General features: G+C 52.8%; 8 protein-coding genes across 8 annotated transcripts; 5 read left to right on the top strand and 3 right to left on the bottom strand.

The window, feature by feature from the left end:
• Nucleotides 1-1,450: 1,450 nt before the first annotated feature.
• Nucleotides 1,451-2,639, bottom strand: CTHT_0027420 (uncharacterized protein; the record flags this gene model as incomplete). Its single annotated transcript, XM_006693136.1, has 4 exons — nt 1,451-1,568; nt 1,627-1,864; nt 1,923-2,464; nt 2,536-2,639. The coding sequence occupies 4 exons, from the start codon at nt 2,637-2,639 to the stop codon at nt 1,451-1,453; spliced, it is 1,002 nt and encodes a 333-aa protein (XP_006693199.1).
• Nucleotides 2,640-4,252: 1,613 nt separating this feature from the next.
• On the top strand, nt 4,253-7,273 carry CTHT_0027410 (uncharacterized protein; the record flags this gene model as incomplete). Its single annotated transcript, XM_006693135.1, has 4 exons — nt 4,253-4,279; nt 4,375-5,016; nt 5,089-5,402; nt 5,461-7,273. The coding sequence occupies 4 exons, from the start codon at nt 4,253-4,255 to the stop codon at nt 7,271-7,273; spliced, it is 2,796 nt and encodes a 931-aa protein (XP_006693198.1).
• A 2,277-nt stretch (nt 7,274-9,550) lies between these two features.
• On the bottom strand, nt 9,551-10,122 carry CTHT_0027400 (uncharacterized protein; the record flags this gene model as incomplete). Its single annotated transcript, XM_006693134.1, has 2 exons — nt 9,551-9,629; nt 9,719-10,122. The coding sequence occupies 2 exons, from the start codon at nt 10,120-10,122 to the stop codon at nt 9,551-9,553; spliced, it is 483 nt and encodes a 160-aa protein (XP_006693197.1).
• A 7,240-nt stretch (nt 10,123-17,362) lies between these two features.
• Nucleotides 17,363-18,807, top strand: CTHT_0027390 (dehydrogenase-like protein; the record flags this gene model as incomplete). The annotated part of the gene is made up of 6 exons (XM_006693133.1): nt 17,363-17,429; nt 17,561-17,615; nt 17,677-17,823; nt 17,907-18,500; nt 18,561-18,653; nt 18,711-18,807. The coding sequence occupies 6 exons, from the start codon at nt 17,363-17,365 to the stop codon at nt 18,805-18,807; spliced, it is 1,053 nt and encodes a 350-aa protein (XP_006693196.1).
• Nucleotides 18,808-18,881: 74 nt separating this feature from the next.
• Nucleotides 18,882-19,361, bottom strand: CTHT_0027380 (uncharacterized protein; the record flags this gene model as incomplete). Its single annotated transcript, XM_006693132.1, has 1 exon — nt 18,882-19,361. One exon carries the CDS (start codon nt 19,359-19,361, stop codon nt 18,882-18,884), a length of 480 nt encoding a protein of 159 aa, XP_006693195.1.
• A 586-nt stretch (nt 19,362-19,947) lies between these two features.
• Nucleotides 19,948-20,587, top strand: CTHT_0027370 (uncharacterized protein; the record flags this gene model as incomplete). The annotated part of the gene is made up of 4 exons (XM_006693131.1): nt 19,948-20,011; nt 20,098-20,144; nt 20,210-20,296; nt 20,354-20,587. The coding sequence occupies 4 exons, from the start codon at nt 19,948-19,950 to the stop codon at nt 20,585-20,587; spliced, it is 432 nt and encodes a 143-aa protein (XP_006693194.1).
• Nucleotides 20,588-21,438: 851 nt separating this feature from the next.
• Nucleotides 21,439-22,725, top strand: CTHT_0027360 (uncharacterized protein; the record flags this gene model as incomplete). The annotated part of the gene is made up of 1 exon (XM_006693130.1): nt 21,439-22,725. One exon carries the CDS (start codon nt 21,439-21,441, stop codon nt 22,723-22,725), a length of 1,287 nt encoding a protein of 428 aa, XP_006693193.1.
• An 852-nt stretch (nt 22,726-23,577) lies between these two features.
• Nucleotides 23,578-25,041, top strand: CTHT_0027350 (putative carbohydrate transmembrane transporter protein; the record flags this gene model as incomplete). Its single annotated transcript, XM_006693129.1, has 3 exons — nt 23,578-23,676; nt 23,742-24,709; nt 24,771-25,041. The coding sequence occupies 3 exons, from the start codon at nt 23,578-23,580 to the stop codon at nt 25,039-25,041; spliced, it is 1,338 nt and encodes a 445-aa protein (XP_006693192.1).
• Between the last annotated feature and the right edge of the window lie 491 nt (nt 25,042-25,532).

Here is a 25,532-nt window from a genome sequence, read left to right as displayed (position 1 = left end):
GTCTTGGGGCGCTTGATGCTGTCGAAATAATTCTATTAGTCTCCGGTATTATCAATGCAGATAGTCTTCGTCAAAGCTCGTACCCATTGCGGTGCGCCTTGCGCGACTGGTTGTGCTGGGACGCGTTCTTCGACTCTGTTGAATTTGTCAATCTCTGCAACTACAAAAGAGTCTTTCGGCATAGGGAGTCACCTACTGGCCATTGTGACGGATTTCGACTCGAAGCAAGACGGTGACTGAGGTCTCGTAGCTAGGGTGCAAAGTTCACAAACGCACAGAAATTCGAGGAAATTTGGCTACCCTAATTTGGTGGGTGTGGCTGTTGAGGTTGATGGGGCTGGGTGTGGCTGGTGCAGGGAAAATTGAGCTTCTACAGGGCCGTCAAAAATGGCCATCGTAACGTGTTAGGTACCATAGCACACGAACGCACCTTGAAATAGGGGCACAACCTTTATTGCCCATACCAAAATGATTTGCCTTCGAGAAAAAGTTATACGTGCATTTTAAAGTGAAGAAATGCACACTGAGAAAGTATTGCACTTAACACTACGTCTGCATTTACTGTCAGGTTGAATATACGCCGGAAAACTATACGACCGAATACAACCTTTTCCTGTAGCTAGATGAATGGCACAATCAAATTAGCTTTTCTGGTCGGAAGAATGAGCCAGGGTCGTCCTCAGCAGGTAAAACCAATATTCTGTCGCGGAGTCTTGTTAATGGAGGTATTTTTTCGGCTTGAAATACTTTTATGGTTATATTGGCAGAGAGCGCATCCGTAATTGTAACAGCCAATCCCTGCCTGCTTCTCCGGAGGTATGTGTAAACCCCCCTATGGTAGTTCGAATGATCCAGTTCGTAAAGTTAACAACAACAAATTTAAACGCTTTTATTCCATTAAATCAAATTATTCTGGAGATCCGGGGCTCTCTCTGGGTTCTGGATCCGAGTTACAATGAAGCAGCAATGCGCCGCTGTTTGTTTTGCTCGCTCCTTGGAGAGGTTTTGCAGCATTCTTGGTCACTCTTGGGTGAGTATTCTTGCCATGGGGCTAACATAACAAACTCGGCACATCTTGTAGGCACTTACATCCGAACAACGTAGCACACAAGCGTTGAACGAGTGCCACCCAGATATTCAACCAAATGGGTTGAAGATGAATTGCAACTCGACTCAATTGAACTAGACAGCTAGCCCAAATCAATTGCTGATCATGCAATGCATTCATTATACTACCCAAGAAAGAAGAGAAAAAGAATCTATATGCGCTACCCACATCCAAATACCCGCCGCCGCCGCCGCCCCATAAGTCCACATCCGCTAAGGTATTGGCCCAACTGGACCTGAGCTCATCGGTCAGCCCAGCTTTTTCAATTTGAATTCTGAAGTTAATGTAGGTATGACATGCCGATGTTTCCTGCCACCTGAACCATGTCTCCTATTTAGTTCTTTATTTAACAGTAACGGGAGCAACAAGCTTTGCCGCGTTCGCCAGGTTGCCAGACTTGAGCTGCCGGGAGCGCATGAGCTGGATCCAGCGGATGAAGAGGATAAACAGAAGCTCGACCCTAAAAGTAGGTCAGTATATGTTGTCCTTAAAGCAGACGCTTAACGACCGAAACGTACCGCTCTTTCGTCATCATCAAGATACCCTGAACCAGCAGGCCCTTGAGAATTTGTGGTCCAATACCCTTGAAAAGGCTTAGAGGACCCTCATGTTGCACAATGAACTGCATAACCTCGACGAAGCTCTTGAAAGGCTTGCCCTGGCGGGCCGCAGGTGGCTTGGACTGCAGGCCGACCTTGGCGACAATGAGCGGCTGGGTCACAATAGTGGCAAGAGCCTTGGACATGGCACCAAGGACTAGGTAAAAGAGTCAGCATGTCCGAAGTTTCAGATTCCGAGGAGATCTCATCCTTACCGAAGGCCTCTCCGGGAGACAGGTTCTTCTTCCCAGGGAAAAGAATATCCTTCAACCTCTCATAGGCACCGTATGTGATAGACGGATTAACTACCAACACTAAGCTGGCCTTCAGCCCCCTCCATAGACCGGAAATGCCATCCTCGCCGATTATCTCGCGCGCCGTATCAAGAATGCCCTTGCGCTCCTCCTTGCTTTGCGTCTGTTGCCGAGTGGTGATAACAGCAACGGGGATAGTGAACAGCTGCGCCAGCGCGCCAGCGACAGCACCGAGAGACAGCTCAACCACCGTGGAAGGATGTGCCGTCGTCTTAGAGTACTTGAAATAAAGAGTCCGGACAACCGAGTACCAATAAAAATAGGCAAAGTTGGTCGATGCGACTCCAATCAAGCAACCACTCATTCCGGCGTACAGACCTGACAGGCCTTCGGCAGACATGATCTTGGTGAGGGCATCCCATGTCGATGCGTAGTGCTGCTCTTTAGAGTCGCCTTTCTCGGAGTCGGCAGTCTTTACTTGGACTTGGAGTTTTGTCTTCACTCTGCACAAACCGTCCTGGTCAGCAATTCCGCGGTGCGCAAATAATGGGCGTACATGTAAAGAGTGACGCACAGGTCAAGAGGATAAACGAGGGCATTAGCAAGAACGGCGCCAGCAGCGCCAGCAGTTGCTTTACCCCAGGGCCCAATTGGGGCCGGCTTTGACTGCACCGCCATCTCTATGTGTCCTGCTCCGCGGTACGGAATGCGCCAACTGTCACTGGGCGGTTTTTACAGGTTTGCGATGCTGCGAGGAGGTTGACGAGGCCAGCTTATCTGGGGTCCGGAACTGAATAGGTAAGTTGTCCGCCGGTAAAACTCGACCGTTGTTGATGGCGGCAGTTGCGTCCGCGGTCGGAAGTCGGAGGGGCTAAGACGTGGACACGAGTCAAACAAGGGTCGAATTGGAGCGCAACAGCACACCAACGCCACGCACAGTATGGACAGAATCGGGGAGAATGACGACAGGGACGGCGACAAGCAGGCGCAGGCGAACCGTCCCTGTATTTCAGTCGGTCGACAAGCTCCCGGCGGAGCGGTGGAGTCGCGCGCGAGTTCTACACCCCAGCGCCCGTGATATCGGTAGCCGGATAACCTCGGCTGCGCCTCCACAGCGATCGAACTTCGGGGTAACGCTGGATCTTCCATTGCCCCGCATCCTACTCTCTGCACTGCCATGCGCTGGAGCCCTTTCCAGGCTCTGGCTCGCTCAGGGCAGCACGCTTTCGACAACAGCGGACCGATGCTCCACGCCGGATTCTCGGAACGAGCCGGTCGCTGGAAATCGGGCGCTGGTGGCTGTCGTTAGTGGGCGAAACATAAGATGTCGTGCTTGCGTCATTCCAGAAGCTCGAGAGCTGCGCAGAAAAGGAAATGCAATTTTACTGTACGGATGGCTTTCCAGTGTCCCTCCCGAGCACCTTATCGATTGGGTACAGACAAGGTTGGCCAAATGAAACCGCTCCTTTGCAGCTCAGGAAGCTGCTTTTTTCAGGTAAAATATCAGTGACCATATGAAAAAGAGCTAGCTGTCTGGCCCTGGGATTGGTAGAACATCATCTCCGACTCTCGGACACTGCAGCTGAGGATTCCATGAGCCCTAACCCTGGCTTAAGGGTTCGACTGGTTCGACTTGAGCTTATCCAGAAACCTAACCCCAGAGGCTGATGATCCCCGCTTGCTGATGTGAGTGAAGGTTCATGGAAGCCCTCCAGGGTTGAAGCAACTGGAAACTGCTGAAAATCCGGAAGTATGACCAGCCATAAGTCTTTTTCCTCTGGATCCATAGGAGCTTGCACTCCACCTCAACGGTAATTATCATTCCCGAGAGCTTTTGGTTTCTGAACTCACACTAGAAACCCAAATCCCATGCTCCATCGTCACAACGCTAGGCTCACAGCTTGCTTGGAACTTCTACATCGTCCTGTGCTTGTTTAAACCCCTGCAGCCGGTAAGAATTGTCGACTGGGCACCGATGTGCCTTGAGCCACTGACTTGGGCTTCACGCATGCAACTTGCACGCAGCCCGCTCTGCCCAGTCCAATCTCAGATTTCCGTTCCGGGTGCCGGTAAGGCTGCATGCTGGATGTTACAGTGGACGCCGCTGGAGTGGGCCTGTCGTCGTGAAGTCTTGGTTCTGGCCACGGCTGGTTCGTGGCTGAACCATTAGAATCAACCTGCTGCAGTGTTGAACTGGATGTCGGATACCAAGTTGAACACCGTGAACTGGGCCGAGAAGACGGGGGTGGCGAAGTCTGTGGAAGTGTGTCAATGAAAGTGGCCTGGTGAAGATGATGGAAGCGAAGGTCAAGGCGCTGGTGGGTAAACACCACTCAGAATGTGCAACCGCCATTCTTAGCAGTGACCCAATGCTTTTCATGGATCGCGATGTGATATCTGACAAGTGCATCAGGAGCATGAGCGTCGGCTCTCAAGAGCCCGTGGCGAGCAAGCGCTGGAGTATGCTCGCGCTGCCGCAGAGCTGTACATGCAGGTAGCAGAGCGGGCAGCCTTGCAGGAGCGTAAGCTTCTCGTAGCAAAAATCAAGGAGCTCATCGATCTAGCAGAGCTCCTCAAACGGAATCCTGCAAATCCTGCTACCACCAAACGCCCCAGCTTGCCTATATCGACTCGAGAGCGCACCAGGACGGAAGAAATAGTTGTCCTGAGAGCTTCACGTCTTCATGGGAATACGTTTCCGCCATGGAAGGATCCGCCAGACGAAGAGTTCTCGAGAGCCAGCTGTCCGGAAGGAGTATATATGTGCGTGAAGGATGTCACCTTGACCAACAAGACCCCACTTACTGACCTCAAAGGCTTGCTCAGTGATGACACGGCGTTTACCCTCTCCCATGAACAACAGACTACATTCTCTGGCTGGCGTCGTGCAGCTGAGCTAGTACCTCGCACTGAGAATGGAAGCCTCGAAAATGACGCTAAGCAGCTTATGGCGGCCAATTCCGATTTAGATCTAGCACAAGACCTTGCTTCGGACTGCTCCGTCGTCGCTAGCCTGTGTGCTGCTGCCCGGTATTTCAGTCCTGGGCCAGGTTCGGTTAGTGCTCAGAAAAGCTGCCGCTTGTTTTGGTTGTTGTTCTGGTCGCTGACTGACTACTGAGATTGCTAGCTGTTGGGCTCATTGATGTACCCCTATAATCATGAACTTATGAGACCAGATGTTTCCGAGAACGGGAAGTATGCCTTTCGGATGTACTTCAATGGCACTTGGCGCAGGGTCACCATCGATGACCGTTTACCCTCCTCTTCAACCGATCGTACCTTATATGTCGTCGACAGGCGGAATCCCCGGCTTATCTGGCCTGCTTTAGTTGAGAAAGCCTATTTGAAAATCCGCGGTGGTTATGACTTCCCCGGAAGCAACTCTGGAACAGACCTCTACGCTCTCACTGGCTGGATACCTGAGCAGATATTCCTTCAAAGGTAAGCTTTCATGCTGTCTAATAGCAAAGAAAGTCCGCTAACGCAAACTCATATGAAGTGATGACTTTGAGTTGGACGATACATGGGATAGGATCAAAAAAGCCTATGATGAGGGAGATGCAATACTGACGTTAGGAACTGGTAATATTTTGCCTGAAGAAGAGCAGGCACTGGGCTTAGTCAAAGAGCATGACTATGCCGTCCTTGATGTCAAAGTCGAGGCAGAAAGCCGTCTCCTTCTTGTCAAAAATCCTTGGGTTGATAGTTTGGTATGGACCGGCATTGGATCCTCGGCAACGCTCCAGGCACACACAGTGGGATCTACATCAGAAGGGCAATCCAATCAGTTCTGGATGGCCTTCGAGGATGTACTTCAGCACTTTGACTCCCTCTATGTGAATTGGAACCCGGCGCTCTTCCTCTATCGCCAGGATCATCATTTCAAATGGGACATACCAGACAGTACCGAACAGCTGGTCTACACGCGCAATCCCCAATTCAGCATTCTTTCACCTTCGAAGAGCTCTGTTTGGGTGCTGCTCAGTCGCCACTGGCAAGATGGGGAACTCGATATTCTTCGTGCTCGGAGATCAGAAAGGGACCACCATGGTCTCTCGCTTGCCGCAGTATCAAAGCAGCTAGGCTTCATGTCGCTCTCCATTTTTGCATCCACGCCACCAGGGACACGCATTCCCCTCGCCGATGGACATCACTGCCTGCATCAGGGGCCTTACGTCGATAGTCCGAACACACTCTTGCGCTACACTCCGACCCCAAATATCGCTCAAACCCTCGTTGTGACTCAAAGCGAACTTCCCCTCCCATCCTATTCCTTTACTCTCTCCTTCTTCTCACTCGACCCTCTAACCATCAACCCCGCCGACGAGCCTCTCAAGCACACCACAACCGTCTCCGGAGCCTGGACCCGCCGCACAGCAGGCGGCAGCGCCGCTCACGCAACTTATTTTACAAACCCGCAATACGCCCTCACCTTAACCTCTTCCTCACAACTCACCCTCGTCCTAAGCACCTCCTCGCGTGACCTCCCCGTCCACATTGCCCTCATTTTTTCCCCACAAACCGCCCTGCGCGGCCGCTGCATCACCTCCCTCCACGGCCGCGACATCCTATCCGCCAGCCCTGAATACCAGCGCGGTTGTACATTCCTCTCAGTCCCCCTCCTTGACGCAGGTATCTACACCGTCGTGCTGTCAACGTATGAACCGGGGCAGACAGGACAGTTCACACTCCGCGTCAGCGCGGATGCTGAAATCGCCCTCAGCCCGTTGCTGGCTGATTCCGCGGGGATGCTGCGCACCCCGGCTCCAAAGCCAGCCGTGTTTCGCTCATCGGGTGAGCATAGACTGCGCATGCGTCTTTCCGTTGTCCGGCTGACGAGGTTGTGCATCCTCGCCCGATCTGGAGCGCCCCCTGCGGCAAGTGAGCTTCCCATGTTCTCATCATCAGGTCATCGTCCTGCCCTTGGACCTGACTCTTGCATTACATCGGGAACAGCAATCCGTATCTCCCTCGAACTCGGCACCGGACCGCATAGGAAAGTCCTAGCTATGTCTGGCCGTTCTTTACACACTAACGACGGCAACATCGACCACAATGAGGAAGGGGAGTTCGCCGACGCAACAATGGGGTTATGCACGGGTGAAGCGGACGTTGACCCGGAACTTGTGAGGGCATACGGACCAGGTGGGCTATGGGTTGTCGTGGAGAGAATTGGGGGCGGTACAGTAACTGGTGATGGTGATGTAGCAGGCAACAGTACTGAAAGGGGATTGCACGAAGGAGTATATGTAGAGGTGTTGAGCGATGGGGCTGTGCAGTTTGGGAAGGTATGGGAGAACGCAGATGAGTGACAAGGATGAAGATTATCCGAAATTTGTGGATCGTTTCCTGAAGATCTAGTTGACATAGTGATCTCTTTGGAAATAGTGTCCCTGTGTTGTTGACTGGAAATTTCTGGTTTCAAAGTTTCCTTTTTGGGTATCTCGTCATTACCAAATCAGGCTGCGATATCAAGTCATTGCATAGATAACTCATACATCCTCCTTAAAATCTATCGAGAAGCAATGCTGCAATGCGGCTAAAGGTAAGCCATGTTACAAGTGAAGCTAAGAGGACAAGCTCAAGCAGGTATCTAATTATATGGAATTTATCGTCTATTCCAAAACATGCATTACCACAAATGTCCTTTCGGCGATTTATTACTTGCCAGCTTCCCCAAATAGCCATTTGTGGGTAGAGGCTTTAATTCGGAGCGACACCGTTTCATATTTTGTCTCCTTAAGTTCCTCTGCCTCTTACGCGCCGTTTGGCAACCAATCCCACATTGAGGGAGCCCTTTGATGCATCGGCGCTAGGGCTCGATGATCTCATTCTGCCCTTCCACGGCTTTTTCTTCCAGCCGTCCCTCTGTCCTTATCCCTTCCCATGTTCGCCCAGTGCCTCATATCCCATTGTTCATCCGGAACCATTAACAGCAAATCAACTCAGGGATAAAAAGCAAAAGTGGTATAATGGGTCCCATCCCGGTGCGACAACTATAGAGCAGACGAAGATGATACCCCCAACGCTATCCATGTGAGCAGCATCCTAGGGACATGGGCACGCAGCAGCGAGATGACATACCACCCTAACCCTGCCCCCACAATAATACCTCTACCTAGATTGATTTTGCAAACCGTTCCTTCCAATATTTCCATAACAGAGTGGTTGGGTGCATTCCAGTCCTTGCCCCCTTTCGCCGATAAACGCCCAACAGTAAACCCTAGCAAAACAGGGATATCAATTTAGTACAAAAAAGGGTGTTGGCACGAATAAAATAAAGAGAAGGGACATGCCATACAAACAGTAACGGACAAAGCTTATTATACCAGCTCAGGCCCGATAGGTTGATGGCATCCCTTCCAAATATATGTATATATATATATATATATATATATATATATACAGTCCATAATAAACAACGTAGGCAAAATAGAAGGCATATCCTCGTCGCAATAAACGTGCCGGCCACATCGTCGGCGATATGTGCAGAAGATATTGATGAAAACGAGATGAATTGGTCGAGGAGTCACGTCACTGGGCAAAGGTGATGTTAAAAAGTCAGTTGTGCGCTGTCCTTCGTCTTCGCTCACGAACTCCGTCGCGGCGTTGGGAAAGGACCTCGCGCAGCCTTGGGTCGTCCTTGTCTTTGTCGGCGTGATGTTGTCGGACATGCCTGAGAAGTCAGCAACGAAGAGTCAATCCAAGCCAGTAAAACAAATGCATTAAACCCTTACCTTTGGAGATTATCTGGCCGAGGATACTTGTGCTCCCGGTCCGAGCAGAATGGACAAATATAGCCTGGGGATTGGTGAACAAGGCCATGACGAATCATTTCATTCTTCCGCTTGAAACCTTTGCCCCCCTTACTACGGGGACATCCAGGCACGGGACAGTAATGTGGTCTCTCGGAAGAATGAACATTCGCATGAGAATTGAGCAGATACTGTGTCTGGAAGGGAGGGGCATTGCATCCAGGATAAGTACACTTGTATCCAACAGTTTGAGAGGGGGCATGAGTACTCGTCCGATCAGCGACAGATGCCGTCATCGCAGTGGGCGTTCGTTGTGTGCTCTGCGTATCAGGTCGAAGAGCGCCGTTGATGGGTGCATATGAGTATGCCGGACCTGGTATTGGAGGAACCATTGGAGAGAGAGGATCGCGGTATGAATCGACAGGAAGTGGACGTGGAGACGTTAGTGGTGCTAAAGATGGCAAGCGTGTGATGGTAGACGGCGGCGAGCCAAAGTTCGGATGTGCTCCTCTGATACCATTTTCTGTTGAGTGACTGCTTCCACGCCGCGGGATATCTCCGAGCTGAGATCTGATAGATGGCAAAGTCTGATTACTGGCATCGGACTTGGGCGAGTTCAGCTGAAGAGGCGGCAAACCTTCTGAATGGCTGCCTGATTTGTTAACGGGTGGTGACATGGAGTTGGTGGGCACGATTTCCGATCCAAAAGGCGGGTATGGTCCTTGAGGACTATGTAGAGCGGGTGATGGAATAGACGATTGCGCCGTTCTTTCATCTCTCAGTGGGTCAATTCGACTGAGAGACATCGATCCTGGAAGTGTGGTTGTCGGGTGTCTATCCCTTAATGTGCCTTGTTCGGTTATTGGGGGAGTTGGCCCAGCATTTGTAGATTGAGGGCTCCTGGTTGACACCACTTTCAGGGCGTCAGCCGCCAAGGATGTAAGATCATATTCATTCAAAGTGAGGGCCCCCATTTTAGCAGCATCCGGAGAGCCGACTGACATAGTTTGCGAACGATCTTCTCCCGGTTGGCCCTCAAAAAGCTTTCCCTTCTCGGTAATCGACATGTCGTCGGGGGAGTTGTCAAGATACCGCGGCTCCGATTCGCCAGGACAGTCGTCGGATTCGGGATCAGATGGCAGAGGCTCGATCTCGGCATAGGCCGACGTCTCTTGCCTGTGACCGTCAAGGTGGGCAATCAGAACGGCATAGCCTTGGTTTGGCTTGCGATTCCCGAAAGGGGGACTCGGAGAAGGACTAGGCGATGGTGATTCTAAGCTAAGATCCGGTCGTAGATTGGGACGAAGTGGCTGCAGAAGCGGGCTGTTCCTGAGCAATACCTCCTCCGGGTCGTACAAGTCGTTGGCCGGAACCTGGTCAAGGCCTGGGGCAGTCGTCGTGCTCATAGCTTCTGGTGACTGCTCATGTGCCTGAATTCACTGGATAGGTGTACGCCGAGCCGCCATTGAATACTCAGCTGGGTTAAAGTGCAAATTCCCTCTTCGATCCTGAACTCCCTCAAGGGCTACCTTGCACGGCCTTCGTGAGCGATCAAAGCGAATGGCCACTCAGAGGAACCACCTGGTTAGACTTCCCCGCCCCGTACTGGCGGGGCGACTCTTTCGTGGGTGACCCGCACTCAGCTTGCCGAACGGATCACGGACAGAGAAGTAATGCAGGCGATGCCATGCACACGCCACAGCAACCTGGCACGCAATGCGGAGAGCGGGGAACGGGTCCGTATAAGAGCCGCAGGCACCGCCAAGATGGGAGAAAACGCGGGGTATAATAAGTAAGCCGCAACGGCGGAAGATCGCTCAAGGTGGTGACACTCAGGGGTTGATAGGTAGGTGGGCACGTAACGTAGTGATAAAGGATGGGGAACGGAAAGGATCCCGTGACCAACTCGGGAACGTCGCTGATTGAGCGGGGGGTTGTTGTATATTACGGACAGTGCCGGAAGAAAGCAAGGGGAAGTGGCTGGGTTCCGTTTTTCCTGTCTTTCACTGGGGGAAGTGCGGCTCAAGCTAGAAGCGAAAGGCCGGTAAGTTGAACAGAGTCAACGTTTGACGTCCGTTGGCGCCAGAAAAGGCAGGGAGGTCAAAATAACCAGGTTCCAAGTTTAGCGTGATGTGGAATCCAACGAGGTTTCGGGCCGAACGGTAAACACAGGCGTAAACGCTCCGTTGTGAATAGATTCGACCGGGCTGTTCCGACTGATACTAATGGTCCAGGATTGGATCTGGGGTGGTCTGTAATGCGTGGTTGCGACGAAATGCGTGGGCTGTGGTGTTGGATGGTGTACGAGCTGCGGCTCAAGGAAGATTGCAACGGCCAGGGTATGTCAAGGGCTCGGAGCCTCTTTTAAGCCGCAGTCAGCCACTGACTGACAGGTGCTCAGTCAGGCCAACCAGGCGCAGGATGAAGGCGTGTGTGGATGCTTGGAGGTGTGGATGTGCGTGTGGGTGTGGGTGCGCTGCTTCGTTTGCGCAACAGCCTGGGATGACAGGTGACTGGACGGCGAGGGCACCGCAGGCGACGGGAGATGGCCGCTGCGCAGCGAGCGTGGAGGAGCGGGGCGCCAACGCCGCTGCAACAAGGCAGGCCAGCTGAGGAGACGGGGTCTTGGCAGTGATGGTACTGGGGACGTTGGTGAGCTTCGGGTCCACTGCCAGCTGGGTCAGGTACAGACTGTACACTGCAGTCGGGTACGGCTGGAAACTTGAGATGTGTCGTGTATCCGTGGTGGGCGGATATGGCCCATACCATATAGAAGGCCCAGACGACACTTGTTCTAAGTCCCAGAGCTGCCAGTCAGCGTACCTAGCGCCAATGTAGCGTAGTGGTGTGTCCAGGCGGCTCCACAGCCTACCACAACAACCTGAAGACTACTAGCAGGCAACTTCTGGCTCTCTGGACGACCGACTGCCGGCTGGCTCGCTCAAAGCTGGCCCTACCTGCGCAGAGGGACGGCAGAGCGCCAGAGCCAGTTGCAGATGCCCTGCCAGGGAGCCCAGTCACGGTGTGCGAGGAGAAGATGGAGAAGCTTGGGAGCTGCTGGGTGCCGAGCCAGAGGCTTATGAACGTTCTCGAGGGCGGCAGGAACACGGCATTTAAGGCTTAAGTCAAGGTACGACTCAGTCGGCCACAGCCAGGCGGGACCGAGCCTAGAAATGTGGCCGGCGTGGACTGTGGACTGTGAATAGCAGGAATGAGAAATGAGGCGTTCGGGTGCGACGGCAGCATGCGCTGGCTGGAACGACGGGTCGGGATCGTGCTTGTGAGAGGCTACTGAAGTGATTGTGCTGGCCCAAATGGTGCAAAGTCGCACACTCCAGACAGGCGAAGTGCCCGAGAGAACGGATGAGGCTCTTGATACTGCAGATCTGCAGGTCACAGTGTGTGCAGGCTTTCGGCTTGGGCCTGGAAACACGGCGTTTCAACGGAAACTAATCTCAGTAATGTACGTATGGTGTAGTGCAGGTGTCGGTCGTGTAGGAATCCGTAACCGTTACTCGTGTTGAGATACAGTGGATGGAAGATGGAGACAAAAAACACGGAAGCAACCTCAGCAGACCCAAGACGGGACGCAACTGCCCAGCTGAAGTTGGGATTACCGTTCTCACCTATCCAGATTCCGGATCGCAGCTGCTGTGCGGACAGGACAGGAAAAGGGCAACAGGCAGCAGCAGGAACCTCAGACACGGGGATGATGTGATGGAAAGAACCTCACATATGGCACCTGGCAACAACGCTGGTGCGATCAATGATGGGCAGCTGCTCAAAGACACTTGGCAGTGTCAACGACTCAAGTAGGCATACAGCGCAAGTGCATGCCCGGACAGAATGGACGTGCATAACGAGATGCTTCCCACAGCATCCACTTCCACTGTCCACCTTCCAGGCCAGGGCTTCTCGGGCCCCAGCAGATCCAAGAAACCCACTTTCCTGTCACTCCCATGTGGGTTAGGGTGGGCCGACCGATGGGGAGGAGGAGGAAGGGCCCGCTGCGGGATGCATCGTTGATTGGGGGTAACCCTGCGACCTACCGCGATCGGGCATGCCAAAGCGAGGAAAAAAGAAAAAAGACAAGCCGGGTCGGGAAGGTTGACTTGAAGCTGAAGCTCTGCTGCTGAAGGATGCTGATGCTGACGCTGACGAGAGGCGGTTTGCGGTCTGCGGGAATGCAGGACTGCCGCAGCATAGCCCCATCGCATTCGGATTATCTCTCTCTCGTCAACCTGCATGCTGGACGCATCTGGGTCAAGACTAGGGCGTCTGCACATTCACGGTGGTCGGCCAACGACGGTGAGCCGTGATGAGCAGAAATGCTCACCTTCCGCGTCCAGAACGTGACGAGACCCCCCCCCACAAAGGCCCGCTGATCTCTGCCCCCAACGCCAACCGAAACGACCGGAGACGGCATCAGGAACATCCCTAGACAGTGCACAGGGCACGGAGCAGGTCTGAGCAATGAGATGCCTGCCGGTTCGATCCGGCAGTTCGGGCCATCTGGGAATACCTGGAGTAATCCGTACACACTACATACGGCAGGTTTATATTATTTAGAGGTCAACCTGATCTGATTCGCCATCCGTCTCCCGCTCCGGATCGAATTTTCTAATTGACAGCGACGGAAAGCCTGGGTTGAGTTGTGACCGGCTCAAAAGAGGGGCACCGTCCAATCTCCTGCCCCAAGGGTTTCTGCGGAGAATGAGGAGTAGCCGCTAGCAGCCGCAAGTCGTTTCCCCCCACCATTTACCCTGTCATTTGGACAGCATTTTCCGAGTCCCCAACTTACTGCAGTACTTGGGGCCTATCCTTGGAATTTAGCACCCGCAGGGCCGCAGCATGTTTTCCGGCGTGTGGAGGGAAGGAACTAAAAGGAAACAGGAAGTTGGGACGATCCTAACAACGCCCTTAAAACACGGCAAGAACCGAACATCATGGACGCCGTCCACAACGATCATCGCCCCTCCGTTGCTCCTCGCTTGTGCCGTTTCTTCCCAAGTTTTGCCGGGTGTCCGCTGTGCAAGCATCTAACCACCCACTTATAGCTGGCTGGCTCGATCCCTAGCTGCTACATGAGCTGCTTGGGTCTGTTATCTCTGCAATATTGATCGAATCAGGGCCTGACGACAACACCTTGTACATTATTAGGTAAACCTGCCGATTTCCATGGACGGAAAATGCCATCATGGAGTCTCGTGCTGTGTTTTGGTGGGGGATCGCTTCGGTTCGACATTGATCGTTTCGTCTTAGATACGGGGTCCTGATTGGAACGGAGCTGTGCACTCAGCCTCATCGGTAGGGAGAACAACAAACCCTATGCACTGCAGCATTGGCTTGCAGCAACCGCAGGGAGCTAACGCACTCTCCTTGGCGTCAACCCACAACAATATTTTACACGATATGCAAAGTTTGCAGCGGCCTCAACGCCTGATCACCAACCACTGAATCCTCCCTCGCACAGTGAAGGGGACTATGAGAACATCATGACAGCAACCCCTGACTCTGATCCTCGAAGAATGTGGAAGCGGCCGTCAGCATCCAAACCCATCCTCATAGGCTGATAATGCTGCTTTTTTAACCTTCCACACGGAGACCAGCATCCGGCATTGCATGTCTCTTTTCATCTCGATCCCTGTCCACGTCCCGGGCACAAAGGAAAGCCAAGTAGCTCAAACCAGCGAGCCTCTCTTTCCCGCATGCAAGGACGGCTCGTAGCGTTTATGGGAAGCCGTTACGTACCAGTGGGACCACCAAGTTGCATCCTAACCCATCACCACGGAATCCGTCCGTCGTCCAAACTGAACTCCCGGTTCCTATCCTCACGGCGTTTTCTTGTCTCGGCCATCACACTACTTGTCACGCTTCTATGTGAGATGAAGTCTCCCGGCTGCAATGTTGCAGTATCTTCCCAGCAGTGCAAAACAGCCGTCATAATCCCCTTCAGTGTACAAAAGCAGACTGCTTTTTGACATCACGCCACCTTCGAAAGTCTAGATGTTTTAAGCATCTGACGCGATCACTACCTACCGGTGAAGCATGCCCTATTTTCGGCCATCTCAGCGAACATAGCTCCTTTTCTCAGCACTCAGTACCATGCCTTGTCGCACAAGCACGCTCTCCTGCAACTTGTTCGTACCTCCACAGTACATAACCCACTTGCCGCAGAAAACTATACCCCCGCTAAGTGCGCCTCGCGTGTGACCTGTGATCGGAGCCATCCTTCACCCTCATGTTTCAACGGCCAGTCGTGGTTGGGCCACAAGGCAGGCACGTGTGCTTTGCCTGGAGAGGGGCCTACGCTAAGGAAGCGTGGCATGCCGCAATTAGGTGCGTCTTTTTACTCGGTTTACCCGGCCCAACGGACAGAGATGGAGGGTTTCCACGTTCCCCCGCAGCAGACGATGTACGTGGTAGCCAGTTTTAAGCCTGGACAGTGTGCGACTTCAGGCATGAGCCTCACCTATCCTCACACTAGCACAGGGTGATCATCAAAAACTACTTATTTACGAGTGAATGACTTGGTCATGACGCCTTCCAACCAGTCTGATTATGAGCAACCAATATACAATACATTTCTGTCCCGTCCGTCCAGAATGACTCTGCTAGTTCACTAGTGGATTGCGGCATTTTCCCTCCCACTCATCTCATGAAGGAGGGACACACTAACACACGGAGTCAACTGTACTGTTACCTCCCTGACTTGGGCAGTGTAGAGGGGGGCGGAGTATTTCCGAGTTTGGCAGGATTCCGTCTTCATCGACACAACCAGTAATCACAAGAATGGCACCTACTTACCCATTCGAACTCTGGGTTGCCCTCTGATTAACGCTACAACTGACTTGATTATCGTTCTGCTCAGGAACCCGATAAGCTAGAAACCACGCTTGTGTGTCAAGTGTTCAGACGCCGCCAATATTGTGGCTGGTGGCACCAATTCCAGACCTAGTTTCACTCATCAGTCGTGGTACCTTCTCGACCTGTCCGCCAGGGAATAAAGCTGGATGTTGTGTACTCGTCCTGGTGCTTATCTGAGGCCTCCTTGCTGTTCTCATTGTCTTATAACCAAGGAAGACGAGTTCTGTACGCCTTTCAGATCGTACAATTATGCTTCATCGAGGGTGATCCATATTGCAGCCCCTAGGTGCATGAAACAAACTTCATCATACCACAGCGTTAAGGTTCGGTATTCTCAAGTAGTCTGTGACAGTACGGTGTTGGATATCACTACGAACCAATTCGATCGAGTCACTTCGATTGATCGAGTCGTCATCTTTGATTCCGGTTGCACCAGAACCGAAGTCTCCTTTTCCGTGTTTCCTGTTTTGTAAATGAGTATCGTTTCGCGGACTGTTTCAACCCGTCTTATATGCCACTGACATATATATGCGGTCCCGTCTCGTTGCCCTTTTTACGGCCGGCACGGAATGCCTAAAGGTTCCCCTCTCTTGGTAACGCACCTTTGGTTCCGAATCTCTCTACCCACTCACTCATTTTACTCCAATTTATCTTTTCCATGGGGTCTTATCCTTGGCTCCTCGGCGTTGACAATACCCTAGAAGAAAGCTAGAGGGTTTCCTTGAAGTGACCCAACGGAGCATAAAAGGAAGAATATGAACCTCTAACTGCGCAAAGGCACGTTGCGGTTATTAGACCGTGGACGATCAATCTTCGACAAAGCATTACGGAGGGACAAAAAACGGAACCCTCTACACAAAAAGATAGAACATTTATGCTGCGTAGGCAATTATCACACACTTACAAGGAGGCCTTCCATTGCGACTAACTGCAATAAAGCATTAAACATGCCTCTATATCAAGGTTGATCTGAGCGTTCGCTTTCAATTCATCAAGAATGCTTAGTTGTTGAACCGTTGCATACCTGATAGACTAGCCTTAAGATACAACTTGTATTGCTTCAGCTGTCAACCTCTCCACAACTACCTGGGGATCCCTTAGCCACATTTTCCTCGCATGGACAATGTATGTCTAAAAAACAACAACCTCACCGCTATTCAGCAGGATATGTAGCTGTGCAGACTTTGGCAACCCTTCGGCGTTGTAACTGCTCGTAGATTTTGCCTACTTATCTATGTGAACAACTCCGCTCCGAGATCGCAACGTTGGTCCTCGGCATCCCGCATGGTGTTCTTGACCTGTTTACTGTCATCTCGGCTTCGGCAGATAGCCTCGGCCGGACCCGGTTCCGTTGTCTACAGTTCCACTTCAGTGGATTGGCTTACCCCATCTCCAGCGCGGAGATGGGGAAGGGCGGGGGCGGGGAAAGGTCTGCTATATCGTGAACCTACCGACACTGCTTGCAGCTTTGGAGATGCTATGTGATGCATCGATGAGAAAGAAATCTAGCTGAGTGACTGAGGATCACGCCACTGAAAGAAATCACCAACTGCAATATCAACTTGATCCCCCCTGTCAATTGAGCCTCCGTTTCTGTACTGTATAGTCTGCTTGCGGCCACGATCTGAGACGTCATTGAGTATGTAATTAAGCCGAGGTTATGCAAGCTTGAGAACATCCTCTCGAGTTTAAGTTTAGAAAAAAAGTTGGCTGACAGAGATATAGGCACTACCTAAATCACGGGTTTCAATTCGAATCAACCTGTAATTTCAGCACAAGATGGCTTCCTCTGAGTCCCTTCCCGAGACAATGAAGGCGGTTGTCTTCCATGGGCCTAAGAAGATTCGTGTGGAGGACCGTCCTGTTCCTAAGTGCATGTTCTCCCTTTGATGCATTACGGGAGCTGGGGAAATAGAGCTTGCTACCCTCCCAGCTGTTACTTACCAATTGAAGACTAACTCCTAGTCCCTCTTGCAGTGCAGGATTCAAAGGACATCATTGTGAAGGTGCAAGCCACGGCGCTATGCGGCTCGTGAGTATCATCCAAGAAACCTGCTCTTGATCCTCAAATTAACTAAACCACCTTGCTGCAGTGAGCTCCACGTTTTCCGTGGCCACCAGCCCTCTGAGACGGGCTTTATCATGGGCCATGAATTCGTTGGAACCGTCGTGGCAACCGGAAGCGACGTGAAGACGGTCAAGGTCGGCGACAAAGTGGTCTCGCCGTTCACCGTGTCCTGGTAAGTTGGCAAGGAATCAACAACGAAACACTATATTCAACTCATCTACCGCCATCTTTCACTTAACTGACTCCTCTTCCCAGCAACAACTGCTTCTACTGCAACCTCGGCTGCTCCTCACGCTGCAAGCACGTACTCCTCTTCGGCTGCGCCGCTCTGGACGGCGGCCAGGCCGAGTACGTGCGGGTGCCGTTCGCCGACGGCACCGTGATGCCTGCGCCGCGTGAGATTGATGACCATGCGCTCGTTCTCATGGCCGACATCTTCCCGACTGGCTTCTTCGGCGCACGCAACGCCTTCTCCATGCTCCCGCCGCAACTGCCGCCGTCGGAGGCGACCGTCGTCGTGATCGGGTGCGGGCCCGTCGGCTTGTGTGCCATTGTGTCGGCGCTCGAGTACAAGCCGAAGTATTTGTTTGCTGTGGATGGCGTGCCGTCAAGGTTGGAGCTGGCGAAGAAGCTTGGCGCTGTGCCGTTGAACTTCAATGATGGGAAGGAGGAGATGATCAAAAGGGTGAAGGAGGTGACGGATGGGAGGGGCGCTGATGCTGTGATTGAGGTGGTTGGTCTGAGCCCCGCGCTGAGGACAGCGTTCGACCTTTTGAGGCCGTTTGGCGTAATCAGCAGCATTGGTGTGCACAATGCCGAGATCCCCTGGAATGGTGCTGAGGCTTATGGGTGAGTGGTCTTGCCGCGTGCCCTGGTTCATTCCAGCCTTATTGCTGACCCACACAACAGAAAGAACATCAAGATCCAGATGGGCCGCTGCCCTGTGCGGTCCATCTTCGAAGATGCGCTGCCGGTGCTGGCAAGGAACCAGCACAAGTTTGAGTAAGTAGCCTTGGCTTGCCCTCGTGTGAGTGATACGAGCCTTGCTGACGTCGGCAGCTTCATGTTCAACAAGATCCTGCCCCTCACACAGGCCGAGGAAGGTTATGACCTATTTGACCAGATGAAGGTACAGAAGGTCATATTCACGCCATGAGAGGCGCAGATGCTGTAATTCTAGTTGAATCCGTTTGTAATAATATCACTTCCTGATCCAACACCCAGAGCCTCTCAGTTCTGTCTGGGCTTCACGAGCCCATCGAAGATCCAGTAGTATGTAACAGTCGAGTCGTCCTGAACAGTAGCCAACAGAACGCGCTTCCCGCGTTTTGGACCTTGCCAAAGCTTCCACTGGGAAGCCGGGTCGTCCAGATCGAAAGAGTCCGGGTCCGGGCCTCCAGGAGGGATGCTGTCGATGGCATCGAAGAGCGCGGCAAACTGGCCCGGCGTCCACTTCTCCGAAAGATGTAGGGGCAGCACCCATTCGAGCTCTGGTTCTGGCTCAATGCGTTGGCCGGTCTCCTTTTCGGCCCTGATGATGGCGACCTGTTCGTCCGGATGCACGTAGAGGCGCTTTGGTGGAAGCCCGTAAATCATCGGTCGCGGGAGCTCGGGCTTTGTGTACTGGTGTACCTCGACCCAGTCATGCTGGTAACGCAGATTGTGAAGCACGATTTTGGTGAGTGCTTCGAGATGATCTGAAATGACCATATTTGTGATAGTGACGAAGCGCGCGAGTTTCCAGAGATCGTAACTCGGGGACAATGGACCCGAAAAACTTCCAAGCTGGTGATTTTTTTCGAGACGAAAAACCAGCGGCTCTATGAGGTGGGGGCCATTGGTTGGGAACGGTAACGGTAGCCGTCACTGTAACGTAACGATATGTATGTAATCCGTTTTGATATATAAATGATCCGGTAATTTTCAACTTTGCCCTCCCCACGATATTTCTTTGGTCTGGTTTCAGCACGCAAACCTGAGTGATGAAGCATATCGTATGCATTTTTTCACTTGGATTTTGAACGACTTCAGTTAGCACTCTTGCACTGGCAGGTTTTCGCAGCCCTTGTTTCTTTCCGTTTCGCTCCGTTTCGACGAGCCGTAAAGTTGCGTCACGTTGAACGGACTGAGCAGAAGCTCAAGCCCCCGCGACAGCCACAATACACCACTGATCGCGGGGCATTTCAGACAGTGAAGACAGCCTTAAAATCATCAAACTTCACACCGACCCTTCGCATTGCGACGCCTACCCAGTGCCAACAACAAGAAAGCGTTATCATAGTACTATTCCTTCAATATGGGCTCAGTGCTACTTCCTCATCTTCCTTCTGGATGGCACGTCGACCAGGCCATCCTTTCAGGTACGTTTTTCCTTCCCCTGCAGATTCCTGCACTCATGGACTTTTGATGATGGCTGATCCGCGCAGAGGCTGACCGGCCGCCGTAGAGGAGGAACGCGTCGTGGTGATCCGTTTCGGTCGTGATCATGATCCCGTAAGTGAACGCCCCCCCGGGATCTGACCTGTGGACTAAGATAAGCTGACAATATCTGTATCAAGGATTGCATGAGGCAAGATGAGACCCTCTACAAGATCGCCGAAAAGGTGAAGAATTTTGCTGTCATCTACCTCTGCGATATCGACCAAGTGCGTTCACCCTCTTTTTATTGTACTACCCTATCACAGGATCTAACCAGCTTAAAGGTACCTGACTTCAACGCCATGTACGAACTCTACGACCCGTGCTGCATCATGTTCTTCTTCCGTAACAAGCACATCATGTGTGACTTTGGCACAGGCAACAATAACAAACTCAACTGGGTCCTCGAAGACAAACAGGAGCTCATCGATATCATTGAAACTGTCTATCGGGGAGCGAAGAAGGGAAGAGGTCTGGTGGTCAGCCCCAAGGATTACAGCACCAGGCACAAGTACTAAGCCTGTCATGAGGGCGATCGTTGGCGCGACTTGCCGCTTATCAACAGCAGGGACGGTACTTGAAGTGTTGGCTAAACCGAGAGACGGTTCGGCGGGAAGCGCTGTGCCAGATGGCGATGAGGGCGAGGCTGAGAGTAAGCGGTTGGTCAGGGTTCACTGTATGGCGATGCCTACTAGATCAAGAGTGGAGCTTGGTTGTGCTGCATTGTCGGAGGAGCACTAGGGTGAAACGGTAACTCAAACCTTCCTGATCTTATCCTTCATTTTGCTTCCACAAGCTGCCTTGCCAGTTAAATTTGGTGCATAGAAAATTATAAGCATGACTTGAGGACACTGAGCAAATGATGCGATTAGGTTACCATGAATTCTGTTCAACTTTCCGGGGAGAGCGAGAGTGCGGTCTGACGCCTAGGTTACCTACCTTTTTTGAGCTGCCGCGACAAGACTCAACGGTGAGACTAGGCCCTGTCGTGGAGGTCGCGGGGGCAATATCCTTGCCACGCTAGCAATGTGCGGCGCGTTCAGCTCAGCTTTGCTTGGGCGAATCTCTGACGACACTTCCCGTGCCCTGCCACAGCACCTTTCTTGGCTGTCGAGCTGCTGGACGACCTTGTTGGTTCTTTGTACGATTTTGGTGTTGTGCTCGTAATTCTTTCCCTCCCCCCCCCCAGAAGTCCGATTTTATGATATTTCTTTGTTATGTCGCATAAACCAGTCCAAAACATTCCAATATCGAGTTCTTGAGGTTCTTGCCCGCTGGTCCAACAGCCAAGCCAAATCCCCGGCTGACCACAGCATTGCGCCCCTCTAAGCTCAGGGCGGCCGCCCATGTCTACATGCAATCAATAAAAATGGCGGAGTCTGCGCAGAATGACAGCTCGCCCCAAGACCACGATCAAAGCAAGCCGAATCCCAGGTCACTCTTAAGGAGATTGTCACAGAGTTTCGGGGAATCACGGCCGCCAGAAGGTCTAATGGCTGCGACGAGCCAGGTCGCGTCTTCCGTCTTCGCGGGTCACCCGCGAGTTGGGCAGCAAGCACTGCCCTCTGAAATCGAACAGACGGCAACTCAATCAGCGCCTGCAGAGCAGACCGACGGTCAGACTACGAAAGATGAAGAAAAGCGACAGTTGAATCCCGAAGCCAGCCGCGTGCCTTCGTCCGACGAAGGAACCCTCATAAACGAAGCCTCTCATGTTAGCAACACCGAACCTCCAGCAATCCAGCGCTCACACACCGCGCCCTTCCCGAATGGTTACCATTTCCCGCCGAAGTATTCATGGAAAGAGATGATGATGCAGGGGCTGGAGCATTTCTGGAAATTCTTCACGACCCCGATGGGGTTCTTCTGGACCATATACGGACTCAATATCGTGGCATGGGGCGGTATGCTGTTCTTACTGCTCTGCAACGCGGCGCCAGCTATGTGCCACCCGACATGCGACGACATCAACTCACCACGGAGGAAATGGATCGAGTGGGACTCTCAGATCTTGACAGCACTTTTTTGCGTCACCGCATTTGGCCTGGCGCCGTGGCGGTTTCGCGACCTGTACTACCTACTCCAGTATCGGCTGTTGGGAAAGCAAGAGGAGCTTCGCAAGTTGGCTGGCATCCATAATGGCTGGTTCAGGTTGCCGGGCACACAGGAGCTAGCTGTGGACATTGGGCCGGACAATATCCCAGACCACGTTCCTCGGGAGTGCATACCGATCCCCGAGAAAAGCATGCCGAGTGCTCCGCTCACTGGTGTTCGTGCACCTGCAACTAAAGGATGGAAACTAGACCTCGTGATTTGGTGCATGGTGTGGAACACATTTGCGCAGTGTGGACTCTGCGGCATCATGTGGGGGATGAATCGGCACACGCGGCCCAGCTGGGCAACAGGCTTCCTGGTGGCGATCGCTTGCATCATCGCCATGGTTGGAGGGCTGGTGATGTTCTTGGAGGGCAGGAAGGTTAAGAGCATTGAAGGCGTGCCACTTACAGAGCGGGATCTCGAAAAGTTGGCGCGCGATAAGGAATTAGGAATTCCACACTACAACAACCTCAAGGATAAGAAGCCGAAGGAGAAGAAAGACAAGGCCAAGGACAAGGAAAGGAGCAATAACAGGGAACGAGAGGCTACAGACAACTAAGTTCAGCACTGAGGTCTCTACAATTGGGCATCCGTTGGGTAGAAAAAGGGCGAGCGCAATGTATTCTGGTATTTGTCATCTTTGGCACCAACAGCAGGCATACAACCAAGACTCTACTACGGCAGATTCATAGATGGCTGCCATAATATCACACATAAACCAGCAGTATTAGATTCAATACCTGACACCTCACTGAGAACAGGATATCTGGAATCAATTGAAAATGCTGAAAGTTGTGAATATCGAATCATTGTTTAATGGCTGTCTCTTTCGTCTCTTTGTATCTATATCGGGGCGATTGCGCAAGCGATCTGGGCGATAAGACGATACTGGAAGCGGTGGCTTCCATTGGCATGCCCCTATCAACCGGCGGGGCGAGCGCCAAGTGGGTCCCAACGGTTTGGGCTCCACTGAACAGCGTCATGTGCAGCAACCGTAGGCCACTGAGAGGCCGCTGAAGTTAGTGGTTGCTGTGCTGATCGCCCGCCTTGTCCGCTCACCTGCAGCCTGCCAGCCGGCCTCTCCTCTACGTCTCTCGTCTCACAAAGGCATCGACGGCGACGCGGAGGAGTCAACTACGATTTCTCCTCTTCGTCATTTTCTCAACCATCGCATAGAGGGACAGCCAGCTGTCCCTTTACGCAACCGTCTGTTGGTTGCATTTCGATTTTCATTTTTGTTCCACGAGGCGGTTTGGATCATCCATCATTGGTGATCCTGTCCGCACCTCGCATCGCGGCTGGTCATATCCACTCATTACTCACCTCTCTTTATTAGCCGGCCTATCTGTCGTCCTTCCCTTCACCTTCGACCGAGTCCCCGGCCTCGGTGCAGCCAGCGTCGCCACCAACCATGGCATCCGCTAGCTTTCGCTCGCGGGCTTTGATCCCGTTTTTGGTTTCCATGATGCTGTTCACGGGGGTCTGCAACACCCTTCTCACCAAGTACCAGGTAAGTCGAATGCCCCCCTCGAGATAAAGTGACTTGAAGACAGATAACTTATTCACGATACCCAGGACAACCAATGCGTACGCAACTGCGACGACCCTGATCCAGCCAAGCGTCAGCACTTCGAGCAGCCCGTAATCCAGACCCTCCAGATGTTCCTTGGCGAGATGGGCTGCTGGCTGGTCGTCGCCGTCATGGAGTTTCACCGCCGCTACTTCGGCGCGGGTGAGAAGGGCAAGGCCCGCCACACCTACCAGCCCGTTCGCACGACCGCCGACGACGAGGAGGATGGCACTGCTCCGCGCCATGCCGCTGATAATGCCAGCATCCGCTCCACCACTGCGCTGAACCCGTCTGGCCACAATGACAACGGTACCAACAACAACAATGGCTGCTGGTGCGGCAGCCAGAAGCCCCATGACTGCCCCTCCGTCCTGGCCGGTTGGCGTGTCATGCTACTCGCGCTGCCCGCTATCTGCGACATCATGGGCACGACCCTGATGAACGCGGGTCTCCTGCTGGTCGCTGCTTCTATCTACCAGATGACCCGTGGGGCCTTGGTGCTATTCGTCGGCATCTTCAGCGTGGTGTTTCTGGGCCGACGGCTATATGCCTTCCAATGGATCTCTCTCGTCGGTGTCATGCTGGGCGTCGGCGTGGTCGGCCTGGCGGGCGCTATCCAGCCCGATAGCAAGCACCCCGTGTCGGCGGCCGCTCTGGACTCGGTGGGCGCGGACGCGCTGCGCGTCATTGTCGGCGTGCTGATGATTGCCGGCGCGCAAATCTTCACAGCGACACAGTTTGTGCTTGAAGAGTGGATCTTGGAGCGGTCTGCGATCCAGCCGATTCGTGTTGTCGGCTGGGAGGGCCTGTTCGGTTTCGTGATTACGCTGCTGGGTATGGTGGTGCTACACCTGGCGATCGGACGGACCGAGGCTGGCCGGTATGGTCCTTTCGATATGGTGGAGGGGTGGCGGCAGTTCTGGGAGTACAGGCCCGTGTTTGTGTCGAGCATCTTGATCATGATCAGCATCGGGTGCGTTTCTCCTCATTGATCTCGATTGTTTGAAGCATAAAGCTAACAGACCTTGCCCCAGCGGCTTCAACTTCTTCGGCCTCTCGGTTACACGCAGCGTCAGCGCCACATCGCGCTCCACCATCGACACATGCCGCACGCTCTTCATCTGGATGGTTTCACTCGGCCTGGGCTGGGAGACATTCAAGTGGCTACAGGTTGTCGGTTTCGCCCTGCTAGTCTACTTCACCTTCCTCTTCAACGGCGTTGTCCAGCCGCCATTCCAGTGCCTGCGTCCCCGCGACCGGATCGTCGAGGAGCTGCTTCCAGAGGAGCCGATCGAGCATAACTAAAGTCTAGGGGTTTGCAAAGGTTGAAGGCCGAGCTGATCAAGTCATGCTTAGTGGATGCTTAGGCATGCAACTCACTTTTGTATTGTACATGTGTACATGTGCCCTGTCCGAACGAGCGGCCATGTGTACATAAACCGTCCAGCCCCTCAGTTGAGCACATCTGGGGGCTTCTTGTGTTTCGTTTCTGCCATCTTGAGGGTACATTCTCCAACTTCTAGGCGTTCATTTGGCGGAACAGAGGGTCGGATAAGGTATTGTGCGTGTTTTGCTTTCCTCTCACTCTTAGGAATCGGGAATCATAGGATTGGTTAGCATTCACTTCCGTAGAAGAACCGAATATGCTCAGCCTGTTTTCTTCGCCCACAAGGCAATCAGAGGTCCGGTATTGGGTAAAATAACCAAGAAAGCTGCAACATATATGACGCAAAGATGTGAACTCAATGTTGTCTGCTACTGCTGTCTGTCGGCACGTTCTGCCTAAGAAGACAAGG

This window comes from Thermochaetoides thermophila, assembly GCF_000221225.1.
Source record: "Thermochaetoides thermophila DSM 1495 unplaced genomic scaffold scf7180000011816, whole genome shotgun sequence".
In the NCBI taxonomy this organism is placed as follows: domain Eukaryota; kingdom Fungi; phylum Ascomycota; class Sordariomycetes; order Sordariales; family Chaetomiaceae; genus Thermochaetoides; species Thermochaetoides thermophila.
The sequence above is the reverse complement of the archived record's forward strand: the minus strand, read 5'-3'. Positions and strand labels throughout refer to the sequence as shown.